This window comes from Andrena cerasifolii, chromosome 8 (genome assembly GCF_050908995.1).
Source record: "Andrena cerasifolii isolate SP2316 chromosome 8, iyAndCera1_principal, whole genome shotgun sequence".
In the NCBI taxonomy this organism is placed as follows: Eukaryota; Metazoa; Arthropoda; class Insecta; order Hymenoptera; family Andrenidae; genus Andrena; species Andrena cerasifolii.
The window spans coordinates 1,774,468-1,801,629 of NC_135125.1; the positions used below are offsets into that span (position 1 = coordinate 1,774,468).

The 27,162-nt window shown below is 37.6% G+C and overlaps 1 protein-coding gene across 13 annotated transcripts in view; it reads right to left on the reverse strand.

Moving 5' to 3' along the window:
• Positions 1–2,390: 2,390 nt before the first annotated feature.
• The window catches only part of Tlk (Tousled-like kinase), a 262,049-nt gene continuing 237,277 nt past the window's right edge, over positions 2,391–27,162 (reverse strand). For 6 of the 13 annotated variants that reach the window (XM_076818236.1, XM_076818233.1, XM_076818235.1 and 3 more), the window contains 13 exons: positions 18,742–18,832; positions 18,363–18,625; positions 16,628–16,861; positions 13,907–13,999; positions 11,302–11,763; positions 9,084–9,287; positions 8,896–8,987; positions 8,596–8,743; positions 8,362–8,473; positions 8,089–8,227; positions 6,279–6,390; positions 6,081–6,188; positions 2,391–4,854 (listed from right to left, as the gene is read on the reverse strand). In XM_076818236.1, coding sequence (XP_076674351.1) covers positions 4,642–4,854; positions 6,081–6,188; positions 6,279–6,390; positions 8,089–8,227; positions 8,362–8,473; positions 8,596–8,743; positions 8,896–8,987; positions 9,084–9,287; positions 11,302–11,763; positions 13,907–13,999; positions 16,628–16,861; positions 18,363–18,625; positions 18,742–18,832 — 2,271 coding nt within the window. In that variant the 3' untranslated portion in view covers positions 2,391–4,641. Of the gene's footprint in view, positions 4,855–6,080; positions 6,189–6,278; positions 6,391–8,088; positions 8,228–8,361; positions 8,474–8,595; positions 8,744–8,895; positions 8,988–9,083; positions 9,288–11,301; positions 11,764–13,906; positions 14,000–16,627; positions 16,862–18,362; positions 18,666–18,741; positions 18,833–19,039; positions 19,310–19,364; positions 19,592–19,753; positions 19,811–21,413; positions 21,810–27,162 lie in introns of those variants that run through there. The other 7 variants (XM_076818243.1, XM_076818240.1, XM_076818244.1 and 4 more) reach the window with 7 other exon arrangements.

The following is a 27,162-nucleotide window of genomic DNA, read 5'->3' on the forward strand; positions in this document are numbered from 1 at the left end:
TATATTTTTACATATATTGGTACACAAATTACTTTATGTATCGAAAACATATTAATAGACAATTCTTTGCCAAGCCTAATACAATATCGGTTTCTTTGAAAATCTGACTTTATCATTATATTGTAATTGTTATATACGTGAAATAAATCGTATTTACTTCGTGTACTATACAGTACGTATTCAAATTTTAGGTCTGTTGACTGATCGTTCTATAGTATTGATTAATAGAATCGATTAAATACTTATGCTGTGAAACATATCTGATGTTCTACATATATATATATATAACAACTTGTACGAAATTACGAAGACTTTGTGCTTAACATTAATTAAATATAAACTCGATGTTAAATTTTGTGAAAATTGAATCACAACTAGCTCATTAAATAAATTTTACTGACTTTTTTATGTATCATGCCGCAATTTTGTGACGAAACATATCCTTCAAGTCTATGTATGTATCTACTAGAGCTTTGCAACGGGCGGGTTCGGCCCGCCCGGCCCGCCCGGCCCACGACTGTTTCTCGTTGTACCCAACCCGCCCACACTCGAATCGTCACTAGCTCGAAGGACCCGCCAGTTGTCCAGCCCGGCCATACTCGTCCGAAACGCCTGATCCGCTCGTGCCCGCTCTTTACCCGAGACATTGTCGCGATTCATCCGATTTTCGTTCTGACTTATTGTTAGCCTCGAATGGAGAGTCAAACCTTGACGATTTCTTTATTATTAACGTGTATTATACTTATCAACTATGTGTAAATAACAGAAGTTAAAATACAAATAAATGTAAGAAATTAAATTTGAAGGCGCCAAAAATTTTCTTGCATAAGGGCGCGAACTATCCTCGCACCGGCTCTGCAAATACGGACACGGACAGGTCGGATACGTCGCACGGCTGGCAACAGTTTCGGGCTTGGCGGGCGGGTCGAAATGAACGCTAACCCGTCTTGCCCGACGCGCAGCGGCGGCTTTAGCATACTTGGCACCCCGGGCAAGATTATCATGGCGCCCCTCCAAGGGCACGAAAATCAATTAGCAAATCGGATATAAATGAATAAACGCATACAGCGGCGTCCCTACAGATTTAGCACCCCGGGCGGTCACCCTGCCTGCTCTGTCCCCGCCGACGCGGGTCGGGCCGGGCCGGGCCGGGTCGGGTGAGTCAAAAGACGATCGGGTAACAGGCAAGTTGACCCACGGTATACCCGCCCGTTACAGAGCTCTAGTATCTATTCCAAAAATATTTTTGGTATCCATGATAAACAATGTAGTTTGAATAGACACGGTACTTACCCCAATTTCTTAATATAAGTCTATGTTTTAATGCGTTCGGATACAAGGTAAACAGATCGTTTATATATTTCCTTAATTCTGCAAATAAAATTTTAAAGGGAAGAATAGCTTTTCCGTTTGCCATTGAAATGAAATAAAGGACAAATAAAATAATACTGCAAAGAATTCAGCACAGTCGATATTTTCTTATAATTGAACATTACATGTAACTTTTTGACCTGTTTGTAAGGTTTTATCAAAAAGCTTCGCATGACATTGAATGTATTAAACACATGTTCAGGCATACAAGTTTTATATACATATAAAACTTTTGTTTTGTGTGTACAGGCGTGAAATTTACGCGCGCAAAAGCACAAATATAATTAATATATTTGCTACGTAAATAAACGAAATATTTTTATTTTTACGCTCCTTTGATAAATGATGTTTGATATTTCGTTTATGAGAACCAATTTTGGGGACTAGAGAAAATTTTCCAATACTAAAGTATATTTTATAACTGGAAACCATAAAGAATACTTTTTTAAATCATACGAGTATTTAAATGTAGTTCGATAAGAATAACGTTTAGTCTACTTTATATATATATATATACGACTTTACACTTGAAAACTGTTTGTCGTAAAGGAAAATACATATGTACACATAATATTGTAGGGAAAATATACACCGTTATACGTGATTTATATTTAATTAATAAGTTTACTAACTTTAAATTATACACAAATACGTAAGTTTATTGCTATAACTTTTCATACACCATCCTCGACGCAATTCCTGTTGGTTATGAGGAAGATCGTGACTATGCTGACACGCAGGGGCCAATAAAAAAGATTTGTTGTTTGTTCGAGGTGTAAACTTCCCTAATTCTTAGAATGACTTTTTCTGTCGATCTGCATAATAGTATCCCAAATTTTAATATGCATAGTTACAAGAGCACGCAGAGTTGCAAATATTATGTTCAATATTTTGTCTTTATATTGAAAACCCATTCATTTCGAAGTATTTATCGGACGTATTAATTAATCAGGATTTTTGTGCAGTAAGTTCTCTGTGAAAGAAATTAATTCTTTGGATAAAAATCTGTTTCCAATACATGCACTTCATACTTTTTATTAACGATACGTTTTCAAGGAGTCTTCATTATGTACAAATGCAAAATTGTTTCTATCGCAAAACATATAAACACTGTTTGATATAGATTCGTTTTTCTTTTATCGTTACATATAATCTCAAATGAGATTTCATGGAATAAATGCTCGTTAAATGATTCCCTTCATTCCTTCACGTTTTTTTTTTCATACTCAATGATTTAATTTCCTAATTGTTATAGGTCGTCGTGAAAAAACTATACCCTTATCATGTAAAAGAAGTGATTTTCGTAAAACTTACTGGCCAAAGTATACGACTTTGTTTACCCGAGAGTAGTATGCACAATCGTCATTACGAAGTATTAACATACATGTAAAAAATGATGAGACCATTGCAACTACTTGGAAGAAAAATCTCTGTACAATGTACAAAGTTCTTCTGAATTTCGATGAATTTGGAAAGCATACTAAATATGAAAACACTACGATCCAGACGATTATGTATACGAGTCCGCGGAAAAAATTCAATGGATTCGCTCAAGCTCTGACTAGTTGATCTTCCAACGTGGTTTACAAAAAGCACTTCTTTAAGGAGGGATTTAAAGAATATACGTTTTTCTGTTCCTCTTTAAGGTGCCAATGAATTTTAAAAATCGTAAGAGAAACAGGAGGGGGAAACAGGAACGGTTGGCTTTTAGAATAGGAGCGATGGATCTAGTCGTAGACTTTGTTCAGACTTGTAATGTATTCTCCTCTGCCCATACTTTGCCAATCTCGTTGGTACTGAATCATCAATACCGTGCCCACATTGTACCAACAACTTACAACATTTTAACAACTCTCTATTACTCCGAAAAGCTGCAGTTTGCCGACAGACGCGACTATAATACAAAGCAAGGACACTTGATAAAATAACTTAGTCTTCTATTTCATAATTATCTATATATAACGTACATATATAAAACAAATTATGAATAAAGAAATAGTAATCAGGTCGGTACAGTATTATGATTCTTACCTTAAAATTTTTTTTTTAACGCCTGATTATACAAATCGGTATATCATTATATCACGAAAATGTAAGACCATAACGCGCCGAAGTCCACTCTCAAAAAAAGAAAAATAAAAGGAGCCACTCTATCAGGAAATTCTGGATTAAAATGTACGTGTGCACGGGGCATTATAAGCGGTGGACTACGATTCTATAAGTTTCGTTTTCATTTGGGAACATCGTGATTCTTTTACTTTCTTTATATTCAAACCTTAGACCAATCAATCCAGTACAGATAAAGCCCACTCGTTTCAGAATAGGAACAACCAACCAAATCTCCTCGTGTATGTTAATCGTTATTAGTCATGATATAAGTAATAATGTTAATATTCGAATAAAGTAACATGATGTGCAGTCAAATATTCATGGAATACTTGGTTGCACGGAGGTCATGCGAGGATCCACCACAGTTATCTTTCCACTGTCAATGCTGTCCTGTTCTTTACACCATATATATATATTATATTGGATTTTATTAGTATATATATATATATAGTATAAATATATACACGCACGCTAGTTTTAACAATCTTCCATCACACTCATTCATGCACACGTAACTTCAGAAGAGAGGAACGTCTCCGTGAAAGCAAAGTCCCTTTAATTGCTATGATGCGCTTTGCCTTGGATACTTTTATCTCCCGTTGCTCTCTTTAGTCATCGAGTAATTTCACTTCCAATGATTTCCATCGTCGTACTCCTTTGCTTCCTTTTCTTCTTAATTTGAACTTCACTTTAATTCACAATGACTTATCACATGTTTTTTTTCTGTTTCTCTTATTTCTTTTTAAACACTATTATCAAGTCAGCTCACTGTTTGATACAAGGAACGATAATACAATTGAATATTTACGAACACAACATTTTTTTTGTCATGCTGAATTATATAGCTTGTCTTGTAGAAAGACGCAAGTTCCTGGACTTGCGGTGACCAGTCTCGCATCTCTCTTGCAATGTCCTATGTAATCGGCCTGTAAGTATAGTTGTAGAAGTGTGGTGGAGGGTGGTGGTGATAGTGGTAGTGGTAGTGATAGTGGAGTGGTAGTGGTAATCGCGGTATTGGTGATGATGATACTATCCAGGTTTTTAGTATTTACAATTCTTTATAGCGGTCGCTATTTTCCTAAGATGAGATGGTGTGCAATTCAGTGTTTAAGATTTGGCATGTATTAACATATCGAAGGTTTTATCTTTAGTCTCTTTCCACTACGAACTGCTCGATGCGTTCATACCACTAAACATGCCAATACTAAACGACGTTTGCTGCTGCTGCTGAATCTGTTGTTGTTGCTGCTGCTGTTGATTATTCGCTTGGCGGCCATGTTTTGGCACTGGAGGTTGAAGATATTCGTGTCTAGCTAATGTTAATACATCTATCCGTTCTTCTTTTCTATATGCTAAGCAACTTCTTATGAAACTCTAAAAAAGAAAAAAAAACAAAAAGAGAATTACAATAGGGCATTCCAAATATTCCTTTAAGGGGTTATACCTAGTCAGGCGGCCAAAAAGGGGCGAATATTTGTGATTTTTTTTTTGAAGAAACGGAAGCGTATATTTTTATCAAACTTTTTGCGCTTAAAAGAGCAACATTTAAAGAACATTTGGTAATTTTTTCGTAGAAAAATATTTGCGTTTATAATAAAGTAACAACCGACATCCAAGAAGCATTTTTAAAAATTTGGTTTTGCGGCGAGCACAGCTATTCAGCATCAGATTATCTACAAATACAGTTAACGGAGAGAATTTTCCAAAATATTAATTTAAAACAAAATGGCGGCTATTTAAAGTTGAAATCCTGATTTTTTCGTGCAAAAATCACGCGAAAAAAATCAGACTTTCAACTTTAAATAGCCGCCATTTTGTTTCAAATTAATATTTTGGAAAATTCTCTCCGTCAACCTGAGGATACATTAATATAATAACGAAATCTTTTTTGTTTTCTGATTTTAGATAATCTGGTTCTGAATGGCAGTGCTCACCACAAAATCAAATTTTTAAAAATGCTACTTGGATGTCTGTTGTTACTTTACTGTAAACGTAAATATTTTTCTACGAAAAAATTACCAAATGTTCTTTAAATGTTGCTCTTTTAAGCGCAAAAAGTTTTGTGAAAATATACGCTTCTTCCACTTCTTCAAAAAAAAATCACAAATATTCGCCTCTTCTCGGCCGCCTGACTAGGTGTAATCCCTTAATACAGGGTTGACTAACTGGTGGCTCGCGAGCCACCGGGGACACCTCCGCCTTGCTGCCACGCTGAACGACCCCGCTCCATACCGACCAGACTCTGACAATAGCAGTCGGTTCCTCCTTCTTTCCTTCCCTTTTTGACTGCGGTCGTCAGAGTCTGGTCGGTATGGAGGTGAGTCGTTCAGCGTGACAGCAAGGCGAAGGTGCCCCCGGTGGCTTGCGAGCCATCAGTTAGTCAACCCTGCTTTAAGCCCCGTTACGCACTTGCGACAAGTTGCTGGCAACTTAGTCGACAAGAGACCAGAAACCTTTGTTGCTTGTCGCAGCCAAGTGCGTACGAACTCATATATCCCCGTGTACCTCGTGGTCGTCGGCGATCTGGTTGCCGGCAACTTGTCGCAAGTGCGTTACGTGGCTAATACGTAATACATATAAACTGAGATTAAAATGATTACCTTCGCTTCGTTGCTAACAGTTGGTTTATTTGCGAATTGAACTTCGGTAGCTTTCAAAATCGTGTTTTCCTCTAAAATTGTAGCTTGCGATTGATTATGTCCAAAAGGCTGAAAGCATAAAACAGTAATTAGTAGAATAATATTATCGTATCGCAGTTTTTTTTAAAGTATTCAGAAAAATTTAGCGATTAATCATACCTTTTTACCGTACAGACACTGGTAAAATATAACTCCTACACTCCACACATCAACTTTTGATGATATTTTCGGAGGATTTTTACCAATGACAAAACACTCTGGCGGGAGATACCTAAAATTACAGAAAATACTACTATTCCTTTCTCCTATATATCATCACGAAATTGAAACGCAGCAAGCTAGCACTTTAGTGTTCCTTCTCGAGAAATTTTATAACTACTTATCTCTTATTTCTCGAGAAATACTATAATTTCTCGAGATACATAAGTCTAGGAAAAATATTATAAATCTCATTTATTTTCGTAAATGAATGTATTACTAGTTAATCGCGGACGTATAAACACATCTACAATTTATAATACATCTTATTAATAACATTAGAACCTATATAAATTCCAACAGAAAATCACAGTATAGAAGATTCGATATTATTAACTGCTGAAGGTGTTCTTAAATTCTTATTAAAAAATTAAGAAAAATTGTACACTGAATTAAGTACCTAATGAGTTTCGTGTGGCTATTAAGGGGACTTGCCGGTCTAGAGCCCAAAAAAATAAGTGATATTTAGGAATTAATTAAAGGAAAACTACTATATATAATTTAACGGGACTTTTTGCATTGTATTAAGGATGTCTTAAGCTACAGAAATATATTTTTTGTTTTACAATTAATCATTGCAGACGGCACTGGGGAGTTGATAAAGTCAAGGGGTCAAAAAATTGATCCAAATCGGTGGGACCTGCATCTCCAAAAGTTATTATCCGAATCGACTGAAACTTTTTTTTATTTTGAAGAATATACTTCTGGCTAGGGGAGAATTACATTTTTTTAGAAAACAACAACACTTGAAGCTTGAAATCACTTTTCCCTATAGTTTTCATCATTCCAACGCCTTTAAAAATTATAAACTTAAAATTTTTTGTATTTATTCCTAGTATGCCCCCTAGCCAGAAGTATATTCTTCAAAATAAAAAAAGTTTCAGTCGAATCGGATAACAACTTTTGGAGATACAGGTCCCGCCGTTTTGAGAACACTGTTTCGAGAAAAACGCGTTTAAAGTTTTACCTGACCGCCGAGTGGCCGGGTGTTACCCATACATTTGCCGCTACTCAAATGCCTATACTTAACTTCGGGAATTTTACGAATTTCAACAAATCCTTTTAAACATGTATTCCTAAAACTTTGAACATTCGAAAAATGAAATTAAAAAATCGACTTTTAGACCGGAAGGTCCCCTTTAAGAAGAAATATAGAAAAGAGGAGATAAGACTATTGTGTCCCGCAAAAAATTTTTGCATGATCCAGAATCTCTTCCAAAAGGGTCAAAAGACGCATCTTTTTATTTAACAGCCAAGATAGTTATATATATATATATAAAACGTCAATATAACAGTAACAGATTTTGCCACAAAAAAGAAATAGATTCGCTGACGCTACATTAGACGTATTGTGCTATTTAAAAATAAATTTTAAAACCAAAAAGTAAGGTTTCGCTTTGTACAAATTTTGTATTAAATACATAAATTTACCAATTTTATTTAATATCTATTTTTCATTTACACAAGTTTCGTATAAATTAGACAGGAATAATCATTTAGTTAAAGTTTTCTTGTGTTTTTGATAAATATTATCAACATTACTCCGGAAATATAATTTTTGCAATATTCTTTACAATTTCTCGAGAATTCTCGAGAATTCTCAAGAAATGCGATCGCATTTCTGATTTCTCGAGAAACAAAAAATATGGAGAGATCAGGAACACTACTTGCGTGGCTATAAATTTTATTCTGAAAATTCAAACATACATACCAATAGGTACCAGCTCCTTGAGATGTTAAATCCATCCCATGGTCTGGATTATAATTTTCTTCGTCCATCACTTTACTTAATCCAAAGTCTGTAATTTTTATTTCTCCACAAACATTGCCTTCGGTTAATAATATATTACCTGTACAATTACAATGTTAATGACACCGAGTGCAGAATTCGTTATTGTTACAAAATGATTCAGAGAAGTTATATTTTCATTTAATAAAAAAAAAAAACGAAAATAAAAAATATTTATATGTACAGAAAATTTACCTGGTTTTAAATCATAATGTATGACTGGGGGTTTTATTTCATTGAGGTACTTTAATGCAGACACAACTTGCATAACAATAGATCTTGCTTCTCTTTCAGGTATAGTTTTATGCTAAAAGTGAAAAAAAACATGTGTTTATATAAAATATTGCTGCAGTATAGTAAGTCAATGTTATATGAAAGATATAAAGATATAAGAGTTGATGTATTATACATGCCAACCGATATACACACCTGCTTGAGGTAAAAATCTAAATCATGGCCATCGCAATATTCCAAGACAGTACAAAAGGAGTTGGCATCAATTTCAAACACATCATACAACTTCACAACACGGGGATGATCAAGAGCTTTATGTATATTATATTCTCGTAACGCATGTCTATGTAAAAAATTTTCACAATAGTTATATTAGTAATATGCTACTGCAAGGAAATACAATTTCATAAAATGCCCATATAATTTGTATAAATATTGCTACCCATATAAATCTAGTTACATCGTTACAGAAAATTCTACTTTTCGGATACTTACTTAATATAATTAGCTTTCTTATCCTCTTTCCAGTCTTTATTTAGTTGATGCACTTTACAAGCGACATATCGTTGCTCTTTTAAGTCAAATGCCTGCACAAAAGAACAAATAGCTTCGAATGTAATTAAGCAATTGTTTTTTTTATTAATAATTAATAAAGCGTACACTGAAAATATAAACTTCCGCACCTTATGCACTTCACTGAAACCACCTTTTCCTAACAACATTAGTAGAAGGTAACGTTCATTCAATACAGGATGAGAGTTGAATCTCGATTGGTCCTCGTTATGAATACGTTTCAACTCTCTGATGTGTAAGTTTCTTTCTCTTTCGAGCTTCTCCATTTCTAATTGCAGATCCGCGTCTTCTTTTTTTAACGCACTTTGTCTTAACTAAAAAAATCGCCACGTATTAATGGGCATAAAAAGAATCTGAGCGCTTGCTAAATATATGCGAAGGCAAATGAATGAGTCTCATTCCATGCGAACTCGGGCAGATTTCGGAGTAAGTTTTTGTAGATTGCTGAAATTTGAATATGCTGTAGTCTTTAGTGATATTTAAACGTACCTCAAAGGATTTTGAAAAATTTTGAAAAATGTCGATTTTACAGTTGTTTGAAGTTAAATGCTAACTTTTTTTTCAATACATCATAGCTATGGAAGTAGTAAACGGATGGAGATGAGCTTTACGGTGCTTATAGAGAAGAGATTGAAGTTTTGATGGACAAATTTTCGAAAATATGGACATTTTAATGTTGGCCCTGTAAAAATTGCCGAAAGATGACGCTGCGTCGCCCAGCCCCGGCTTGACTGGTCAAGCGGCTATACCTGATATTCTTATACAGGATTCTCGAAAACAGTAAATATTTGAAAAAAACTGAAGGAGAAAAACTCTTACTGTTTTTTATATCCAACATAATACGGTACCTCAATTTTTGGTGGTCGCAATATTTTCCTTGAAATGAGGGTGACTTTTAGTTTTTTTAAATGGAATGCTATATATTTGATTACCCAATATGAAAGTGACTGTCAAGACAAATTCAACCATATGGTATACTATGACCTTCAAGGCCAGACAAGGTTAGGAATGAAAGGAAGAAACTCAATCTCCTAGATAAATAGTTCAATATTTTTACTTCATTCCTAACCTTATGTGGCCTTGCAGGTCATAGTGTACCATATGGTTGAATTTGTCTCGATAGTCGCTTTCATATTGGGTAATCAAATATATAGCATTCCATTTAACTCTCGTTAGACGGCATTGGTATAATTGTAACTTTTGTTTTTAAATTGCGATAACTTTTTTTCGAGAAGTCGGGAAGTGCTGAAGTTTCGTGACATCTCTAAATTTTTGCTCTACTTTATATAGGCCAAATTTCAGAAAAATATCTCAATCCCCTTCCGAGATAGGGGGTCCAGTCGAGGGTTGCATCCATAACAGCGGCATAGGCACAATGGCGCCCTTATATATTTTGTACGAAGATAATGCAAGAAAAAAAGAATGCGATTTTTTTTAATGATAATGTTATTTTATCATAATAAAGTAAAAAAAAATAGATAATTTACATTATAAAAGAAAATTTGGGAAATTTTTAAAATTGATTTTCATTGAGACTAAATGTTATCAATTTATCGTACAAATTATACCGACAGTGAGAATATTCATATAAAATATGTGAGGGTGCAATTGTGCCTCTGCCAACTGTTAACGTTGTAAAATAGTGCCGTCTGACGAGGGTTAAAAAACTAAACGTCACCCTCGTTTCAACGAAAATATTGCGAACGCCAAAAATTGAGATATCGTATTATGTTGGATATAAAAAGCAATAAGAGTTTTCCTCCTTCCGTTTTTTTCAAATACTTACTGTTTTCGAGAATCCTGTATAAGAATATCAGATATAGCCGCTTGACCAGTTGAGCCGGTGCTGGGCGACGCAGCGTCAACTTTCGGTAATTTTTACAGGGCCAGTTTTAAAATGTCCACATTTTCGAAAATTTGTCCATCAAAAGGAAGGATAGAACTATATTCTCCTTTTTCAGATTTTTAAAATCGCGCCCGATGTTAAAAATCTGCATTTCTTTAAAATAGTTGCACAAAAATGGTTCAAATTTTTTTGTTTAAACTGAAATAATTTTTTCTTAAAACTTCAATCTCTTCTCTATAAGCACCGTAAAACTCATCTCCATCCGTTTACTACTTCCATAGCTATAATGTATTGAACAAAAAGTTAGCACTTAACTTCAAACAGCTGTAAAATCGACATTTTTCAAAATTTTGAAAAATCCTTTGATGTACGTTTAAATATCACCAAAGTCTGCAACATAATCAAATTTCAGCAATCTACGAAAACTTACTCTGAAATCTGTCCGAGTTCGCATGGAATGTCTCAAGTATAAGATGTATTACCTTGAGTATTTCATCGGCTTCATAATACTCCTGCCACGTATAAGATCCAGGTACTGCATCCGGTTTCAAAAACGTAGCTTCCGTCCCATTGTGTAACGAAGGCTGCGGCTGACTACGTTTCCTACCAGTTTCACTATTTGATGGCCTCTTTTTGAGTAATAATTTCTTTTGCTTGTCAATTTCTTCTCTCTCTGTTGCTATTTCTTCTTGCCGTCGTGCTAATTCTTGAAACGCATAACCGTCTGTCCAATTTTCTTGAAACGTCGCACCTACCCTCTGAGTCACGAACTGACCCAATCTCAGTCTATTTTGCATACACTTTTGCCTAGCCTCCTTTTTTTCTATGTTTGATTTTTCTTTCAGTAATTTCTTTACAACGTCTATACACTTATTTATATGGGATTTGTGCTGCTCAATCAATTTCTGTTGATTAGCCATTTGGTGCCTAAGTTCATCTGTTGTCTGAAAAGGAATAGAAGTATATATATATATTTATTTAATTTCAACCTTGCGGTCTAGAAATGTGACATGAGATGCTCTCTCACACTCATTCACACCCATGATTATTACCCTATATAATTAACGCACCCGCTCTCCCATACTATCTACTGTTCTACTAAACTATTCCCTCTCCTATCATTCCATTCTATTGCACGTTATTATTCTTTGGTATCAATTCGCTCTCTCTCCTTCCTTAGCCATTCCACTACCTCCTCAACCCTTCTCTCCTGAAGTATTTTTTCCACACTTATATTTATTCTTTCCACACCTGTACAGTCCTCCTATATATGTACTTGTACCTAGACCTAACCCAGACCTCCATTGCCATTGATTTTCTCTGTCCCTCTCTTTCAGTATTCTCGATATTTCCTTCCCTCCCCCTTTTTCTAATTCTATACCTAATTGACTGAACCCGTTTCCATTTAAATACTCTGTCCTCTCTCTACTATTTCTTGTGTCGCACCCCAATTTTCCTCTTTCTCTTAGACACTCCTTCAGTAGGCAACACCCTTTCGCAGCCTCTATTCTTTCCTCGTATCCAAGTGCTGTTGCTCCCGCTGTAACTGGTATAGTTTCCTCCAGTACAATATAGTCCGGCGTCGTTCTGTCCAGCTTTAGCCCCGTTACGCACTTGAGACCAAAGAGAGACCGAGAGACCAAAATTCGGGCAACCAAACGAAGCGACCAGACCGAGCAACTCGATACCTATCCGTTTCGTAGAGAGCGCCAAACAGAATGGACGTCGAGGAGATTGTTGTAATTATGAAGTACATTGAAAAAAAAAAGAAAAATAAGAGGCGATATTGTAAGAACGCCGTAAGAAAGGATATGTTTCCTGGCTTTCTCATTCCCAAAAAATACACCACTTCTTATTATTGTTTTAATGTCACGATTGGAGTACTCATTATATGACAAGTTCCAAATTGCCTTTCGAGATTCAATTTGCAAAATAAATTTCTGCGTATCGAAACTCATTTCGTTGCTTGTAGGTGTCTGGTCGCCAACAAAGTCGCTCGTCGTGTGAACTCGTGTATTGGAAACAAGGCACCTCGTTGGTCGCCGCGACCACTTGGTCTCCCGTGCATCGCTCACGTTTTCGTGGTTGCCGACGACTCGCTGGTCGCCGCGACCAAGTGCGTACGAACTCATATGTCCCCGTGTACCTCGTGGTCGTCGGCGACCTGGTCGCAACTGCGTAACGGAACTTAGGGACCATTTTATATATTTTGTCTGCACCCTCTCTAATTCCTCCCTTTCTCTCCATCCAAATATTTCCAACCCCTACATCATTATCCCCCCTGTTAAGTAGTCAAACAGTAGCATCCTTTTCTTCCAGTCTTCTCTAAATAATCTCTCCCCTATGCCCCACACTTGTCCTACTACCATATTTGCTGCCTTTGCCCTTTCCCCAACAATGTCCTGCGATGTCCCCATTCTTTTGTAGCTTTACTCCCAGGTATCTAAACTCCTTAACCGTTTCAATTTCCTTCCCATTCCACTTCCACTCTGTTTCCTTCTTTTTACCTCTGCCTTTCCTAAACACCTTATCTTCGATTTTTCAACGTTTAGTTCCAACTTTTTCCTACCTAGATATGTTCTCAATCTTCGCAACATCTCCCTCATATCTTCCTTCTTCTCCGCTATCATTACCACATCATCCGCGTAACCCAGCGTCCAAAACTTCTTTTTACCCACTCTCACCCCCCCCCTCCCCCAATTTGTACTTTCTCCATTTCCTCCTCCAAATCCGATAAGTACACCGAAAATAAGGTCGGGCTTAGCACACATCCTTGCCTGACTCCCTTCCCTGTCCAAAACTCCTCTGATTCCGTTCCCTTTACTCTCACCACATTTATTACTTCCTCATACACTTCCTTCGCCCTTTCTATCAAACCTACTCTTACACCTCTTCATTCCATACATTCCGATAGGAAAAGGAATAGAAGTAATTGCATTGAGGTTTTCTACATTCTATATAGACATTTAACGTACAGTTCACAATGATTCTAACGAAGGAATAATTCATAAATTTCCAGATCTTTCGAATTGTACAGACTCGTCCTTTCTCTGTTTTTAAAGTATTCATTTTACATATTATACTTACTCTGTTCAATTCGTCGATTTTGTTGTTACGTAATTCTAAATCTGAAGAGGCTTGAGTCTCAAATTCCTGTATCCTCTGGCAAGTAAGTTCTGTCTGGAATACAATTAGTATATTGTATAATAAGTAGAGACAAAGTACTGTAACATCTGATGCATTTGTCAGCATAGTTCACAAATATCAGATACCTTGCTGCATCTGGGTAGGGGTAGCATGCACGTTAAGTTGTTTGCTGAAGGCAATACTCTGATAAATTTATGCAGAAAAATTCACGGACCAATCTTCTAACCTTAGCACATATTTGTTGTAAAGTCAAATTCTACGTGTTATTCGATTACAACGGACTCGCTGTTTCGACGTTACAAGTCGAATTACAGGATGAAACCCAAACGTATTGATAGAAAAGAACTATTATACAGGCAGCAAGGAAAACACCAAAAATGTATGCGCATGGTTTAAGGTATGCATGTAAATATAAGAAACTGTAGAACACTGTGTATTTTATGTTTCTCTCTTTCTCAGGGCTGACCATGTTCTGTACAATATAAGTTCAATTTCTGATTTACTTTTCTCAGTGATAGAATAAGATTATAGATACAGTGGCTCACAGCCATAATCGTACAGTCCTTAAAATTGCATAACTTTTTTTAAAATTAATCCAAACGAGTAGAGTTTTTTTTTAGAAGCTAGAAGGATTAGTTTGCTAAGTGACGTGATTCGTCGTTTTGAAAAAAAATGCACTTGGTCGGAATAGCAAAAAAAAATAGAAAAGGTCGTTCTTTCAACTTTATTTTGTGAGCCTGTAATAAAAATTCAAAAGAACCGTTTGTAGATTATAGTAAGTTGTATACGTGTCTAAAATTTCATGAAAATTGGTTAACGTTGCCCTGAGCTATAAACGCTTAAAGTTCGCAGAATAAGGTCGAGAATAAGGTCGACCTTTTCTATTTTTTTCACTATTCCGACCAAGTGCGTTTTTTTCTTCAAAACGACGAATCACGTCACTTAGCAAACTAATCCTTCTAGCTTCTTAAAAAAACTCAAGTCGTTTGGATAAATTTTAAAAAAGTTATGCTATTTGAAAGAGTGTGCGATTATGGATGTGAGCCAATGTAACTACAAGAGTAACGAACATGCACACCTATTTTTATTTTGGGCAATTAAAGTAAATTTCAAATAAAACGGTTTTAACAACTTAGAAGCGAAAGAAAAATTTTTCACTATGGAGTGACATCACAAGGTACTGCACTCCTATGGTAACAAATGGATACAGTGCTACAGTTTAGTCAGAAGTTAGCTGAATTTACTGCAAACATCTGACAAGAAATGCCCATTGCAAAGCTAATTTTTAGACACTCGAACATACAAGGTGTATTTCGGTTTACTTGTTGAATAAAAATTAAACTTAATGGGTTAGTAATATAGAATATAAAAAATGCAACGAATACATCAAGTACACGGTATTTGTGAGCGATATAATTTTACTTCAGCAAGACTTTATATTTAATTGATGGGAAACTAACATTTACCTTTAAAAAGAAAGTGCAACTTTGTACCGGACATCTACTAAACATACGTTGCAAAATTACATTAGGGGTATCACAAGTCTGCAAGTTTATTCTTTAGCAATTAAATAGAAATAAGGATATACTACGGTATGACCGAACCACCGGAATAAACCGAAATTTTGAGGGGTTGGACGGGAGGGGGAGAACCTCTAATATAAAATTTTAGCTGCGGGCATTTGTTAGTTTCTGAGATATTAAAAAAAAACTTTCTGTAGACGTTACTAACACACCCATCTTCTCGTTGACGACGACTGTTTCACAGTCGACGATACAATGTACGGTATTGACCTCATCGCGCGATGCTTGTAACTGTAGTCTCATTTTTAGTATTCCCAAACTCACATCGGTTTGGCAGCATGCTTTACGCGCCCCCCGCACTAATCCAGCCCCAACCAATACTAATACCCGGGAGGAGTTGGAAAGTGGAATGCGTTGTGTCGGAATAAGTCAACAGCAATAATATCTGAGTTTCTCAACAACAATCGCACTTGGCTTGGTGAAGACCGTTCGCGTCCAGTTTTTGTTACCATATCCCTATACATACATTTCGAGGCTGATACCGAACGTTGTATCGTCGACTGTTTCACAGTCGACGGCGACGAGAAGATAGTTATGTTAGTAAAGTCTGTATAGGTGGATTTCAATGTATTGTTGCGAGCACCGGGTATAGGCCCGTGCATTGCCTACTGGTGCTCGTAGCTGAAGATAGAAGAAGGCCCGCTCCCTGGAAGAGGACGATCGGGAGGCCGAGAAGAAGACGGTCTTCTAGCATACGCCATCGCGGCCGGACGTGTCGGACTTAGCCTGTAACTTTCTGTAACTATAACCTGTGTCCTATGTACAGTATTATGCCGAAAGTTTTTTATTAATATCTCAGAAACTAACAAATACCCGCAGCTAAAATTTTATATTACACCCCTCAAAATTTCGGTTCATTCCGGTGATTGGGTCATACCGTAGTACAGCCAGAAATAATTGGACTTTCCTGCCAGACTGCTTGCTTCATGGTTTTGTGGTATTCCTTCGCGAAAGAATTCGCGTAATTTGAAATAATTAATCGCGCTACCGTGAATACTATAATGCCAACATTGCGAATTGAATTTTTTACGGGTCGTCTCTTATAAAATGCTTGCAGGTATTACCGAATTTTGCTTACATTTGGGGTGTTAGTCTTCGCTTGCCTGACCTGGCTTGTCCTACTGAGGTTGGTAGGCCTTACCTGCACCTGCTTACTGACCATCGAGCCTGCAGGTTGTGTCGAGACTGGTGGAGGAGGAGGTGGAGGTTGAGGATGAGGTCTTGGCGGCTGCATCAGTGAAGAAAATTCTGCCACTGAAGAATTAGGTGTTGTTACTTGCGGTGAAAGGAGTTGTTGAGGCGATGGTGGATACTGTTGAAAAATAATTAGAAAAAATATCAGAAAGGACACAAAGGAGAATGTTTATTCGCCGTTTTAGATACAGCGGCTCACAGCCATAATCGTACACTCTTTAAAATCGCATAACTTTTTTAAAATTAATCCAAACGACTCGAGTTTTTTTAAAAGCTAAGCGACGTGATTCGTCGTTTTGAAAAAAAATGCACTTGGGCGGAATAGCAAAAAAAAAATAGAAAAGGTCGTTTTTTTCAACTTTTTTTTGTGAGCCTGTAATGAAAATTCAAAAAAACCGTTTGTAGATTGAAGTAAGTTGTATACGTGTCTAAAATTTCATGAAAATCGGTCAACGTTGCTCCGAGCTATAAACGCTTAAAGATCGTAGAATAAGGTCGAGAAACGCAGAAATTCCCAACATCAGCGATTCTCGACCTTATTCTGCGATCTTTAAGGAGGTTCGATACCTCCTTAAAGCCTATGCTTATACATGGGAGCTCTGCAGTGATACCCATCTTAGATAAAAAAAAATTATGTAGACAAAAATGTTAGTTACATGTCTATTCCTAATAAAATTATGACTACACTGTTTGTTTTGGAATTCAAATAAACAAAAAGTATGTTTAATGCAGCTAGAAACAATATTTTCATTAAAAGTAGCGTAAAATATGCGAGTGAAATGCGGCAACGTCGCTTTGCGTCCATCTTTTTTTCTCTTCCCATCTCACACTTGTGGCGTCCTTTTGCGCGTTCGTACTGTTTCGCAACAAATTACTAAATACATGTTTACAGTTCGGTAGTATTTTTACCAATTTTTACTGTATCCTTTGCACAAGTATACATTGTATAGATGACTACCCGGCGTACAGCGTTGCCACGTTTCAAACAGTTCCTCCAGGCAGTTCCAAAAATACAAGCACATTGCTGTCTATTTATTCAATTATCTAATAAACCGTACGGTTCATGTCCATGATTTTCTTTTTCAGAATTTCATAAGAATACTTCAGCTTTTCATTGTAATTTTTTTTAGGACTTTCTCACTATTTTTAGGGACCCTGTGTAACATTTTATAGAAATTCTATCACTTCTCCCATAACAGCCTTTGTATAACAGCGGAACTTAGATTTCAATTTTTTCAAAAACCGTGCGGTCAATCCACTTGAAATTTTGACACAATGCGGACTACACTTTGAACGTCAGATTAAAACACTTTTCAAAGATTTCTCATTATATTTTCTCCGGGTTCGAACCTCCTTAACCGTTTATAGCTCGGAGCAACCGTTAACCAATTTTCATTTGCAGGCTCACAAAAAAAGTTGAGAAAACCTTTTTTATTTTTTTTGCTATTTCGACCAAGTGCATTTTTTTTTCAAAACGACTTAGCAAACTAATCCTTCTATCTTCTAAAAAAAAAACTCAAGTCGATTAATTTTAAGAAAGTTATGCAATTTTAAAGAGCGTACAATTATGGCTGTGAGCCACTGTATATATATAGAAAGTATACGTAATTCATATTTACCATAGGATAACCCTGCTGGGGGGAAGGACTTTTAGCGCCACCATGTCGGATGGGACTACTGCCCAAATGGTGTTTCGGGAAATACTCATTGATCTTCTTATTTTCAAGAGCAGCAACAGACCTAGACCCTTTACTTCCTACAGGCCCCCCTGTAACTCCCCCGCCGCCATCGTCAAGTTTACGCTTCCTTTTCCTTTCCGAAGGAGTTCTTGGTACCTTTTCCGGAGTATTCGGGTCTACCTCTTTATCACTATGCGATGAGCCTATAGTTGCATTAAAGTTATTGCAATTGCAAGGTATCATCTAAATGATTATTGAATTAATTATTAGAAGAAACACAGGTGGGATGTTCGAATAGAGTAGGAGTGTACTAACTCACCAGTGCTCATGTTCGAGTCTTGACTATGAACCGACTGACCAGAGTTTACAGTTGATTGGGGTGCCATCTGAATTTGTGACCCAGCAGACATCTGAAATGCGAAAAATATCAATATAAAATAATGCTCGACACGTACTGCTTCGGGAAGAAGTATCGTGCCGAAATACGGGAAAATCGTACGGCGTTAAGTATATTCGGGTTAATACCCATGGAAACACTGTAATATGGAGCAAAACTAAGATTTCGTAAGTTTATCCTGGCACACTTATTGACAACGAGACATTTAGTAAAAGCTTACTTAGAGCAACAACATGGAGAAACGTATCGCATCGCGAATCTAGATACGATACTCGTACGAGAGGTTACATGTTGAAAATCGTACCGGTGTACAAAATATTGGCCAACGAAAATCGCATGTATTGAAAGCTACGATTTATTATGGAAATAAACTTAAGAGAATAGAGAAATATCGTAGTGAGAGAGGTAGAAGGGAGAAGACGAATAAATTACGAGTGAGAAATAGGTATAATAAGAAATGAAAAGAGAAAGAATGAGTTGAAAAGGCGCGCGGGAGAGAGCGAGAGAGAAAGAGAGAAAGAGAGAGAGAGGGAGAGATATGACACCTTCCAGGATAGCCTATGGTGGAGCCCCATAGTCGTATTTGTTATTTGGGCTGGTAAACAGTATGTCAATCATAGGCACGGTTTCGCGCACGATTTATACGCAAATGTCAATAGCACTGTATGAACAAAATGTGTGATATATATTTAGAGTTAGAGGAATCACGACAAAATGGAGGACCCTAGTAGAGGGGGGCGGTGGAAGGACAAGGAGTTTACGGGGCTACAGAAGAGAGAAGAGGGAAGGCGACGGAAAACGGAGAGGGGGTGGAAGCAGAGAAACAGAGAGAATGAGAGATAGAGAAGGGGGGTAGGAGGTAAGAACTCGATGGCAGAGGAGTGGTTGAATCGGGAACCACGGACGCATACCGCGAGGGGGCAGTTTTACTCACTGCTTCACTTCTGAACTCTGGTCAGGCCGGCTAGTTAACTGACTTTCCTATCGTACATACTTTTCTACATGCTCGGCAAATATTGCCGCTAGGCAAGCTGCTTCGATTAACAGCAATGATAACCGCGCCGACACACTACGTCACACGATTTGTGACGTCGATAGCTCAATAAATTACGCACTCTTATTATTATCATCGGCGGCGTGTCAGCCACGTTTACTCTGCGCGCGGTTAAGAACCCGGATTAATGGTAAGTCCTCATGGACGCGGTCACGCGTTTGCGCGTTTGCCAGGCGGAACGCACACGCTCGAATTCCATGCTCTGTCACTGATATACACACGTTGCTCGCGATTAAAACATCACTACCGCAAAGCGCTGCAAATATGGATGAATCGTTTAAAAAGTTGCGCACACCTCGACTCCCTTCTTTACCTTTACACTACGACTGGTATGTGCTTTCGAAACAATAATTATATTATAAATGAAGTCAACTTTCTTAGGTTACATGTCTCGTTAGATTCCTTTTCTTATAACCCTACTTACGAGACACTAAGGTTCAATACAATTACAACAACCGAATGCAACGCTATACTGACAAGCAATATTATCAATAACAATAAATATTTAAAACGAACTATTTTTGTATTGGATATCAGAACGAACGTAGTATTTATAATATGTAGCAAATGAAATGTAGAAACAAAATGATTAGAACAATAATTTGCATTTTATCCACTTATGTTTGGCTTCTATTTCACGAAGACTGTAATGTCAATCATGAGTTCAATTGATAAAATACTACCCCTGACGTATACACCAGACCGACGAAAATAGTAAGATTTTTAGTGTTCCTTAAAATTTTTGTAATATTTTATAACTATACTAATTATTTAAATAACAGTATTTACTTCCATCACAGTATTTACGAAAAAATAATAAAAATCATGGAACATAGTAAATGGTAAGAGCACCAACTAATTTTTTCGTTTACTCAGAAATAAGGACGAAAATGAAGCAGACACGATGTTCATTAGAATATCAACACCAAATTGTATTGAAAACTTGCGTAAAAAGTGTAAACGCAGTTAATTCTACGAGAGAAACGATCCACCGAAAGGAATTACCAATTGCAGAATACAGAATACAATAGCGGCAACTGTTAAACGAGAATTTCGATCTTTCAAAGATGGTAACATTTATAAGTTACGATGTAATTTAAAATTTGTCACATATGTCTATCCGTATGCGAACGTAGCTAACAAAATGAAAATAGAAGGAGAAAAAAATGGAAGTTCAATTGAAAGAGGAAATAAACTGTTAATGATAGCTTTCCGAAAAATATTTATGACGGCGTACAAAACCTATACGTCACACGTCACCACTTAGGATAACGATAAATCACAAAGAAGATGAGCGTTTGTATCCCACAGATAGCTCGGTTCACTTGCTTACACTTTACTACACATGCCGAAAATCTAACAAGAGGTAGGAAACTTCCTTATCGATGGATCAATGGCCGTGCCCGGAACTGGGCTAGAGGGCCGGGAATCGTTTCTCCGGCGACGATTTGCTTTAAGACAGCTCTGCTGTTGTGCGCTTGCGTGAGTGTGCGTAAGCACTTGCAAGAACGTTGCATGCGAAGTGATGACATATACAAACCCAGTGAATCGGGACATGCGGATTTTACAGTGCACTCTCCTCTAACCCTGATGATCTGGTTTTGGTATGACCATACCATGAAGTCGTATTGAACGATCTAAACGTCGTACGTAAGCTATCTTTCCGAACACTCACGAAGTTGGCTCACTTCGTGTCTTCCCCAACAGTGCAGCTCCACTTGTAAAAGTGGCGTGCAGTTAGCGCGTCGCGTAAACAGCAACCGCACCAGCAGCACCGAGTGCCGTCAATGGCCACGATAAACGGCATTACGCGTACGTTTTACGGGCCACGAGCGAACCAAAAACCCCGGCGTGGACTCGCCTAATCGAAACGGAACTGGAACTGTCCGACCACCGTGCCCCGCTCGCATACTACTACCTAGCGCGGAGGTTACTCTTCCTTTCTCGCTTACTCTCGTACTCCCTCTTTCCTTTCCTCTCTACTCCTCTCCTCGTCACTTCACTCTTCTCCTCACCACTCCACTCCTCTCCGCTCCTCTTCTCTCCGCTCCCCTCCTCTCTTCTCTTCTCCACTCCTATGTACGGCAAATGAGCAACGCGCGAGATTCCGAGATGCGGCAAAAGGTGCAACCTCCACCTCCCCGCGATCACAACAGACAGAGAAGAGAGAGACGGAGAGAAATTGGAAGAGAGCGAGCAAGCGAGTGAGAAACCAAGAGAGATCGAAAGACCTATGGTCGAGAGGGGGGTTGGGGCTTGGTGAAGAGGGATGGACGACTAGTGAGTTAGAAGGAGACCTAGCTAACTGACGGAGAGGTTTTGCGATGCAGGGCCAGGAGAGGCAAAGGGAGAGGAAAAGGGAGCCGGAGGGAGGCATATGAGACATTCCTTCAGTGAACGGGTCGACCGAGTGTGAGTGCAAGCGAGCCGGTAAAATCGATGTGGCGAAGTGTGGCTGTGTCACTACAGCATGCAAGGGGTGTGTGTAGTTGTCCGTATGTGATCGGTAGTCTGCTTTGTGGCATTCTTTTGTCAGTAATACAACTCAGGGCACTTGTTATTAAATCACATCGATGATACAGAATACATATTTCTTTTCAAAGTGCATCCATTATAATGTCAAATTATTTGTATAGATATCTTACTATATTAAAAATGATAATAATCTCAAATAAATTACCTATGTACGAAAACGTTACGCGTATATTCCTTGCATTCTTCCATTTTCTATTTTGTTTTATTTGACATAACACATAGTTATTTAAGACACCTAAAATTGGCATTTTTCTGTAAAATCTTTATCAGTGTACCATTATATTCACGCAAGGTCGTCATATCACGTAGTGTATTTCAAAAAATACAAACCGTTCAGAAATTCTTTAAGAACCGATATCATCAAAGAATTACACGTTGGTGGTATGAGACTTGATAACGGAGAATTGAGGAACTTATCAACACTAAAGCTAAAACTACCTGTTCAGTGAGAATGTATAAGTTGTTGAAGTATGCTTGTAGTTGTTTGCATTTCTTAAATCTATACAATTTTGGGTGCTCATCTGTACGATCATCGCATTAGACATTGCGTACATCTGTACATAGAAAAGCACCTGTCTCGGAGTTGAACACAGAGCGCACTCATAGTGGCTCCACTAGTTACGCCCCTGCAATATGCCGTGCCGACGCGTGCTTCAGCTTGTGCGAGGGCGTATTGGCGAGATATAGTCGTAAGGGAGGGGGTTGAAAGAACCAAGCGTACGTACGAGATGACGGCTCGACGAACGAACATAACTGGTCGCTCAGACGAGCGGGTAGGCGGGAGAATATGTCAGGTTTGGGTCGAACCGTACGCTTCTCGGTAGTCGCGTTTCTATGCTCCGATGGCGCGGTTGTACGTTGATTCCGACGGTGCTCTTGATATTGTGTTTAGTTATTACTTCATTCTCATGATTCTTAATTAACATTAACCATGTTAGTACACAATCGACAACAATCCTATCGATTAATTGTAAATCGCAGTGATCAATTGTAATCTTGTGTTTGTGATTTAAAAAAAAGTTTCTGTGAAGCCTTATATTTTGATACTTGTGATAACGTACAAACACCTCATTGTGTCTCTGCTTTTTAGAACTTGATATTTTCATGTACATCTATTAATTATGCTACGTATGTATTTTTGTTTTGTACATTCCATATCATAATTTCGGCTTGTACCGCGTTTTCGTGTACCTCAGTAAAACTGTGTCACGTATTCAAGTGTTAAATAAAAATCATTGAAAAAACATTGTTCCCGCATACTCACATCAGCGCCCCTTCGACTTTGAACATAATACAGTTAAAGGAGACGGTTTGTGGGACAAATATAACAATATTGTGACAAAGTACAAGGTGAAAGAAGTAGTGTGTACTTGAGTGACGAGAATTAACAATCCAGAAACACATTTTGCCTAGTTGTTGGATACTAGTGAACAGGCGCGTGGCTGTGCGATTCTATACTGACAATGAGTGACGAAAAACATATTTAATGGTTTATACTTTCAGGGGTATTGATGTGTACATAACTTCAACGTGTCCAAAGTGGATACGTTGCTATATTTGCTCCACGTAGCGATTCCTTACATTATCAACGCGAATCGAGGAATCGACGTTGCAATATTTCGGGAAAGTGTAAAAAGATCGCACCAACACAGTATTTTCATCTCCTGTTCCCTATGCAATTTAGGTAGTGCGTTATTTTCTTAAGTCGGACATTGTAAAAGCTCAATTTGCAATACAAGTGGTAGAAATTTAAATACTTCATGTATTAATGTAGCCGACTATGTTCAGATGAAGGAATAAAGTATTTATTGCAAACTGTAACTTTATTGAATTATTATCTTCGAATAAAATTCAATAATTTTACTTGGTTAAAGGGTTTTCTATATTGAATACTGAATATCGATCACGCATAAAGAACATTTTTGTTCTTTTGGAAAGTGTCGCGTGTCTGTACGTCGCCGCGCATACCAATAATTTTCTGCTTATTTTAACTATAAGTGAATAATACACAAAAGAGTATTTATATATTTTGAAATATCACAACTATTTAAACCCGAAACGTGTTTGAAGAAGATGTATAAACGTCTAAAATAGTATTTTGGAATCGGATTGAAAAATTTTTGCAGCACGAAACGAGTTTAAGTATGTAATATGTATATTCATGTATAGCTCGTGAACGTTGTAATACCATCCGATCGTAGAAAATGGTGCGGTAGTGACAAGAACTACGTATGTTTACGCGATGGCAACACAGCAATGACTACACCCCCTCGCCCCTACACGGCGGCACAGCCTCAGTTTTCCCCTCCATAGGTCGGCTTAGCCCCCACCAATGAACTCCCAATAGGTCGCACACTCATTAGCCCAGTCGCGCGCGATTCTCTCCCTCTGGCTCGTAATTCTGCCGCACGTCGGCGGCCGATCAGCTGGTTGGCCACGCGGTGTTGCCTCGTTCTCTCGGCTTGCGCTCTGCTCACCGTTTGGCCACGCGGTTTTCTGTCTGCACCTCCGTTCAGGAGAGGTTAGGTATGATCCGGCGTTCCGTGTACACGAACGTTGCAAGGACGAGTTCTCTATACTCTCCCGTATTAAAGTACTTTCTGTGATATCATGCGACTGTTACTTAATGTTTCAATTACTCTCATGTTTATTCCAATATACAGGGTGTCCCAGGGTTTTCCAGCAAAATGGTGCCAGCACATTCTATGAGTAGAAATAAGAAAAAATGTAATATAAACATAATGTCATAAATACTTTATTAAAAAGTTATAAAAAAAATACGAAATAATAACGGACTGGGTTTTCGTTCAGTACGACATGGCAACAAATTGGCCATATTTGTCTAATGTGTTTGTATAGGCTGTGTGTACTAATTGAGGTTATATCGAAAGCTGTATGGAACGAAAAACTAGTCCGTTATTTCGTATTTTTGTTATAACTTTTTAATAAAGCATTTATGAGCCTATGTGCATGACATTTTTTTCTTATTTTTACTCAAAGAAAATTCTGGAATTGTTTCTTTTTCAGGAAAGACATGGGACACCCTGAATATTCAAACTGGGTATCTTTAATTTCTTTCATAAAACAGTATAATGTGGCTCCACATTTGATGATTTTCTTACATCTTTTTTTTCTTTCCGTCTTTATTTATTTTGATTGTTGTTATTTGAAAAATTAAAACGTCAATTTAATATGTATAGAAACAAGGAGATGTCGGACTATATTTTTAAATGTCGTCTGGAAAAGATTGTTCGACTGTAAACAGTTTTATTCAGGGGCGGATTCAGACGGGGGGGGGGGCCTCCTTCAAGGGAAAAATACTTATTTTAATTTGCAACATACTTGTTTTAACTTAGCAATATGAGAGAAAATATGATAAATTGATAAAAAAAAAACACTTTCATTTAGCAGGAAAATATTATCGGGAAAGGTCCGTGGTTTATTTCTCAGACCTACGCCCCCCCCCCCTCAAGAAAATTTTGGATTCACCCCTGCGCCCCCCCCCCCCTCCCGAAAATCCCAAATCCGCCCCTGTTTTAAGTAGAGGTTTTCTAATACTCGAGTCATTGTGACAATTACGACACAATCATACAGAGTAGTTAGCGGTCGACGGCTCAAAGCGCGCGATAATAATTCTACTAGACAAAGCACAGACAAGAAATGTACATTATAGAAAATAGGGCGAAACTGGTGCATGGAGGCGCAAAACAGAAGAAATATTAGAAACGGGTATATACACGCAACCAACGCATTGCACAAGCAACAAGAAGTGTGGATAGTGATTCATTAATTTCTACTCATGTGTTACAATGTAAGTTACTGTACATTTTCATAACTCGGCAGTACTTACTTTTTTCTGTTTCCAAATTGATGGGTCATATCGTAAGCGACTACTATCGAGAACTCTCAGTGATCTTTCTTTATTCTTATTTTTACGATTCTACTATTCTTAATTGCGTTGTAGGACTGCAGATCCACGAACCGTCACTAAAAGCAGAAATGTGTACGGGAACTGTACTGTGTTCGTGCAACGGAAATATTTACTATGAAAGTAAAACCGCAGTCGTATATCGTAATCCGTAGGCAAATATTAAAACGTACTATGCAATATTTCCGTTTGTGCTTATTCTCCAAAATTGTTTATTCTCTGTACGCGTGGTCGTAAACGAATTGGTTGTCTGACGTTGCAGAGTCTGCGCACACGCGAGAGGTTAGGCTTTCCGCAGCTGAACTTGGATTGTATTAGTTTCACGAACCAAATTACCGTGGCCTAACAAAGTAAACAAATAACGTCGCACGTGAAAAACTACCGAGTCTCCTGACATCACCAGCTTATGACTCGAAGCGTCCGGCGGCGCCACTTTAGATTTCTACATTGTATCTTGCGACTGCATTGACGTAACACTACCATACGAGGTGATTCTAGTTGTTCAGATCAACATGGCTATCACGTATGCGGTGTTTCAACGCAAACAGAACTTACACGTGACTATAAATCCTCAGAATCTTCATTTGCAAAGTCTAATCCTCTTCGCGTATATGAACACGAACACAACAGTCATTATTCAGAAAATAAACTGTGCTTTGTTTATAACGTAATCTAACTTGCGTCTACTACGCACTCAAAAGGTAAATAAGAGGTTCGGTTCGTCATAAAACATTCTGATAAGAGTACATCACACCGATTGATTTGTAAAGCTTGTATTCTCATTAATTAATCAAACATACTAGAAATAAGTTTTATCGCGATTAAT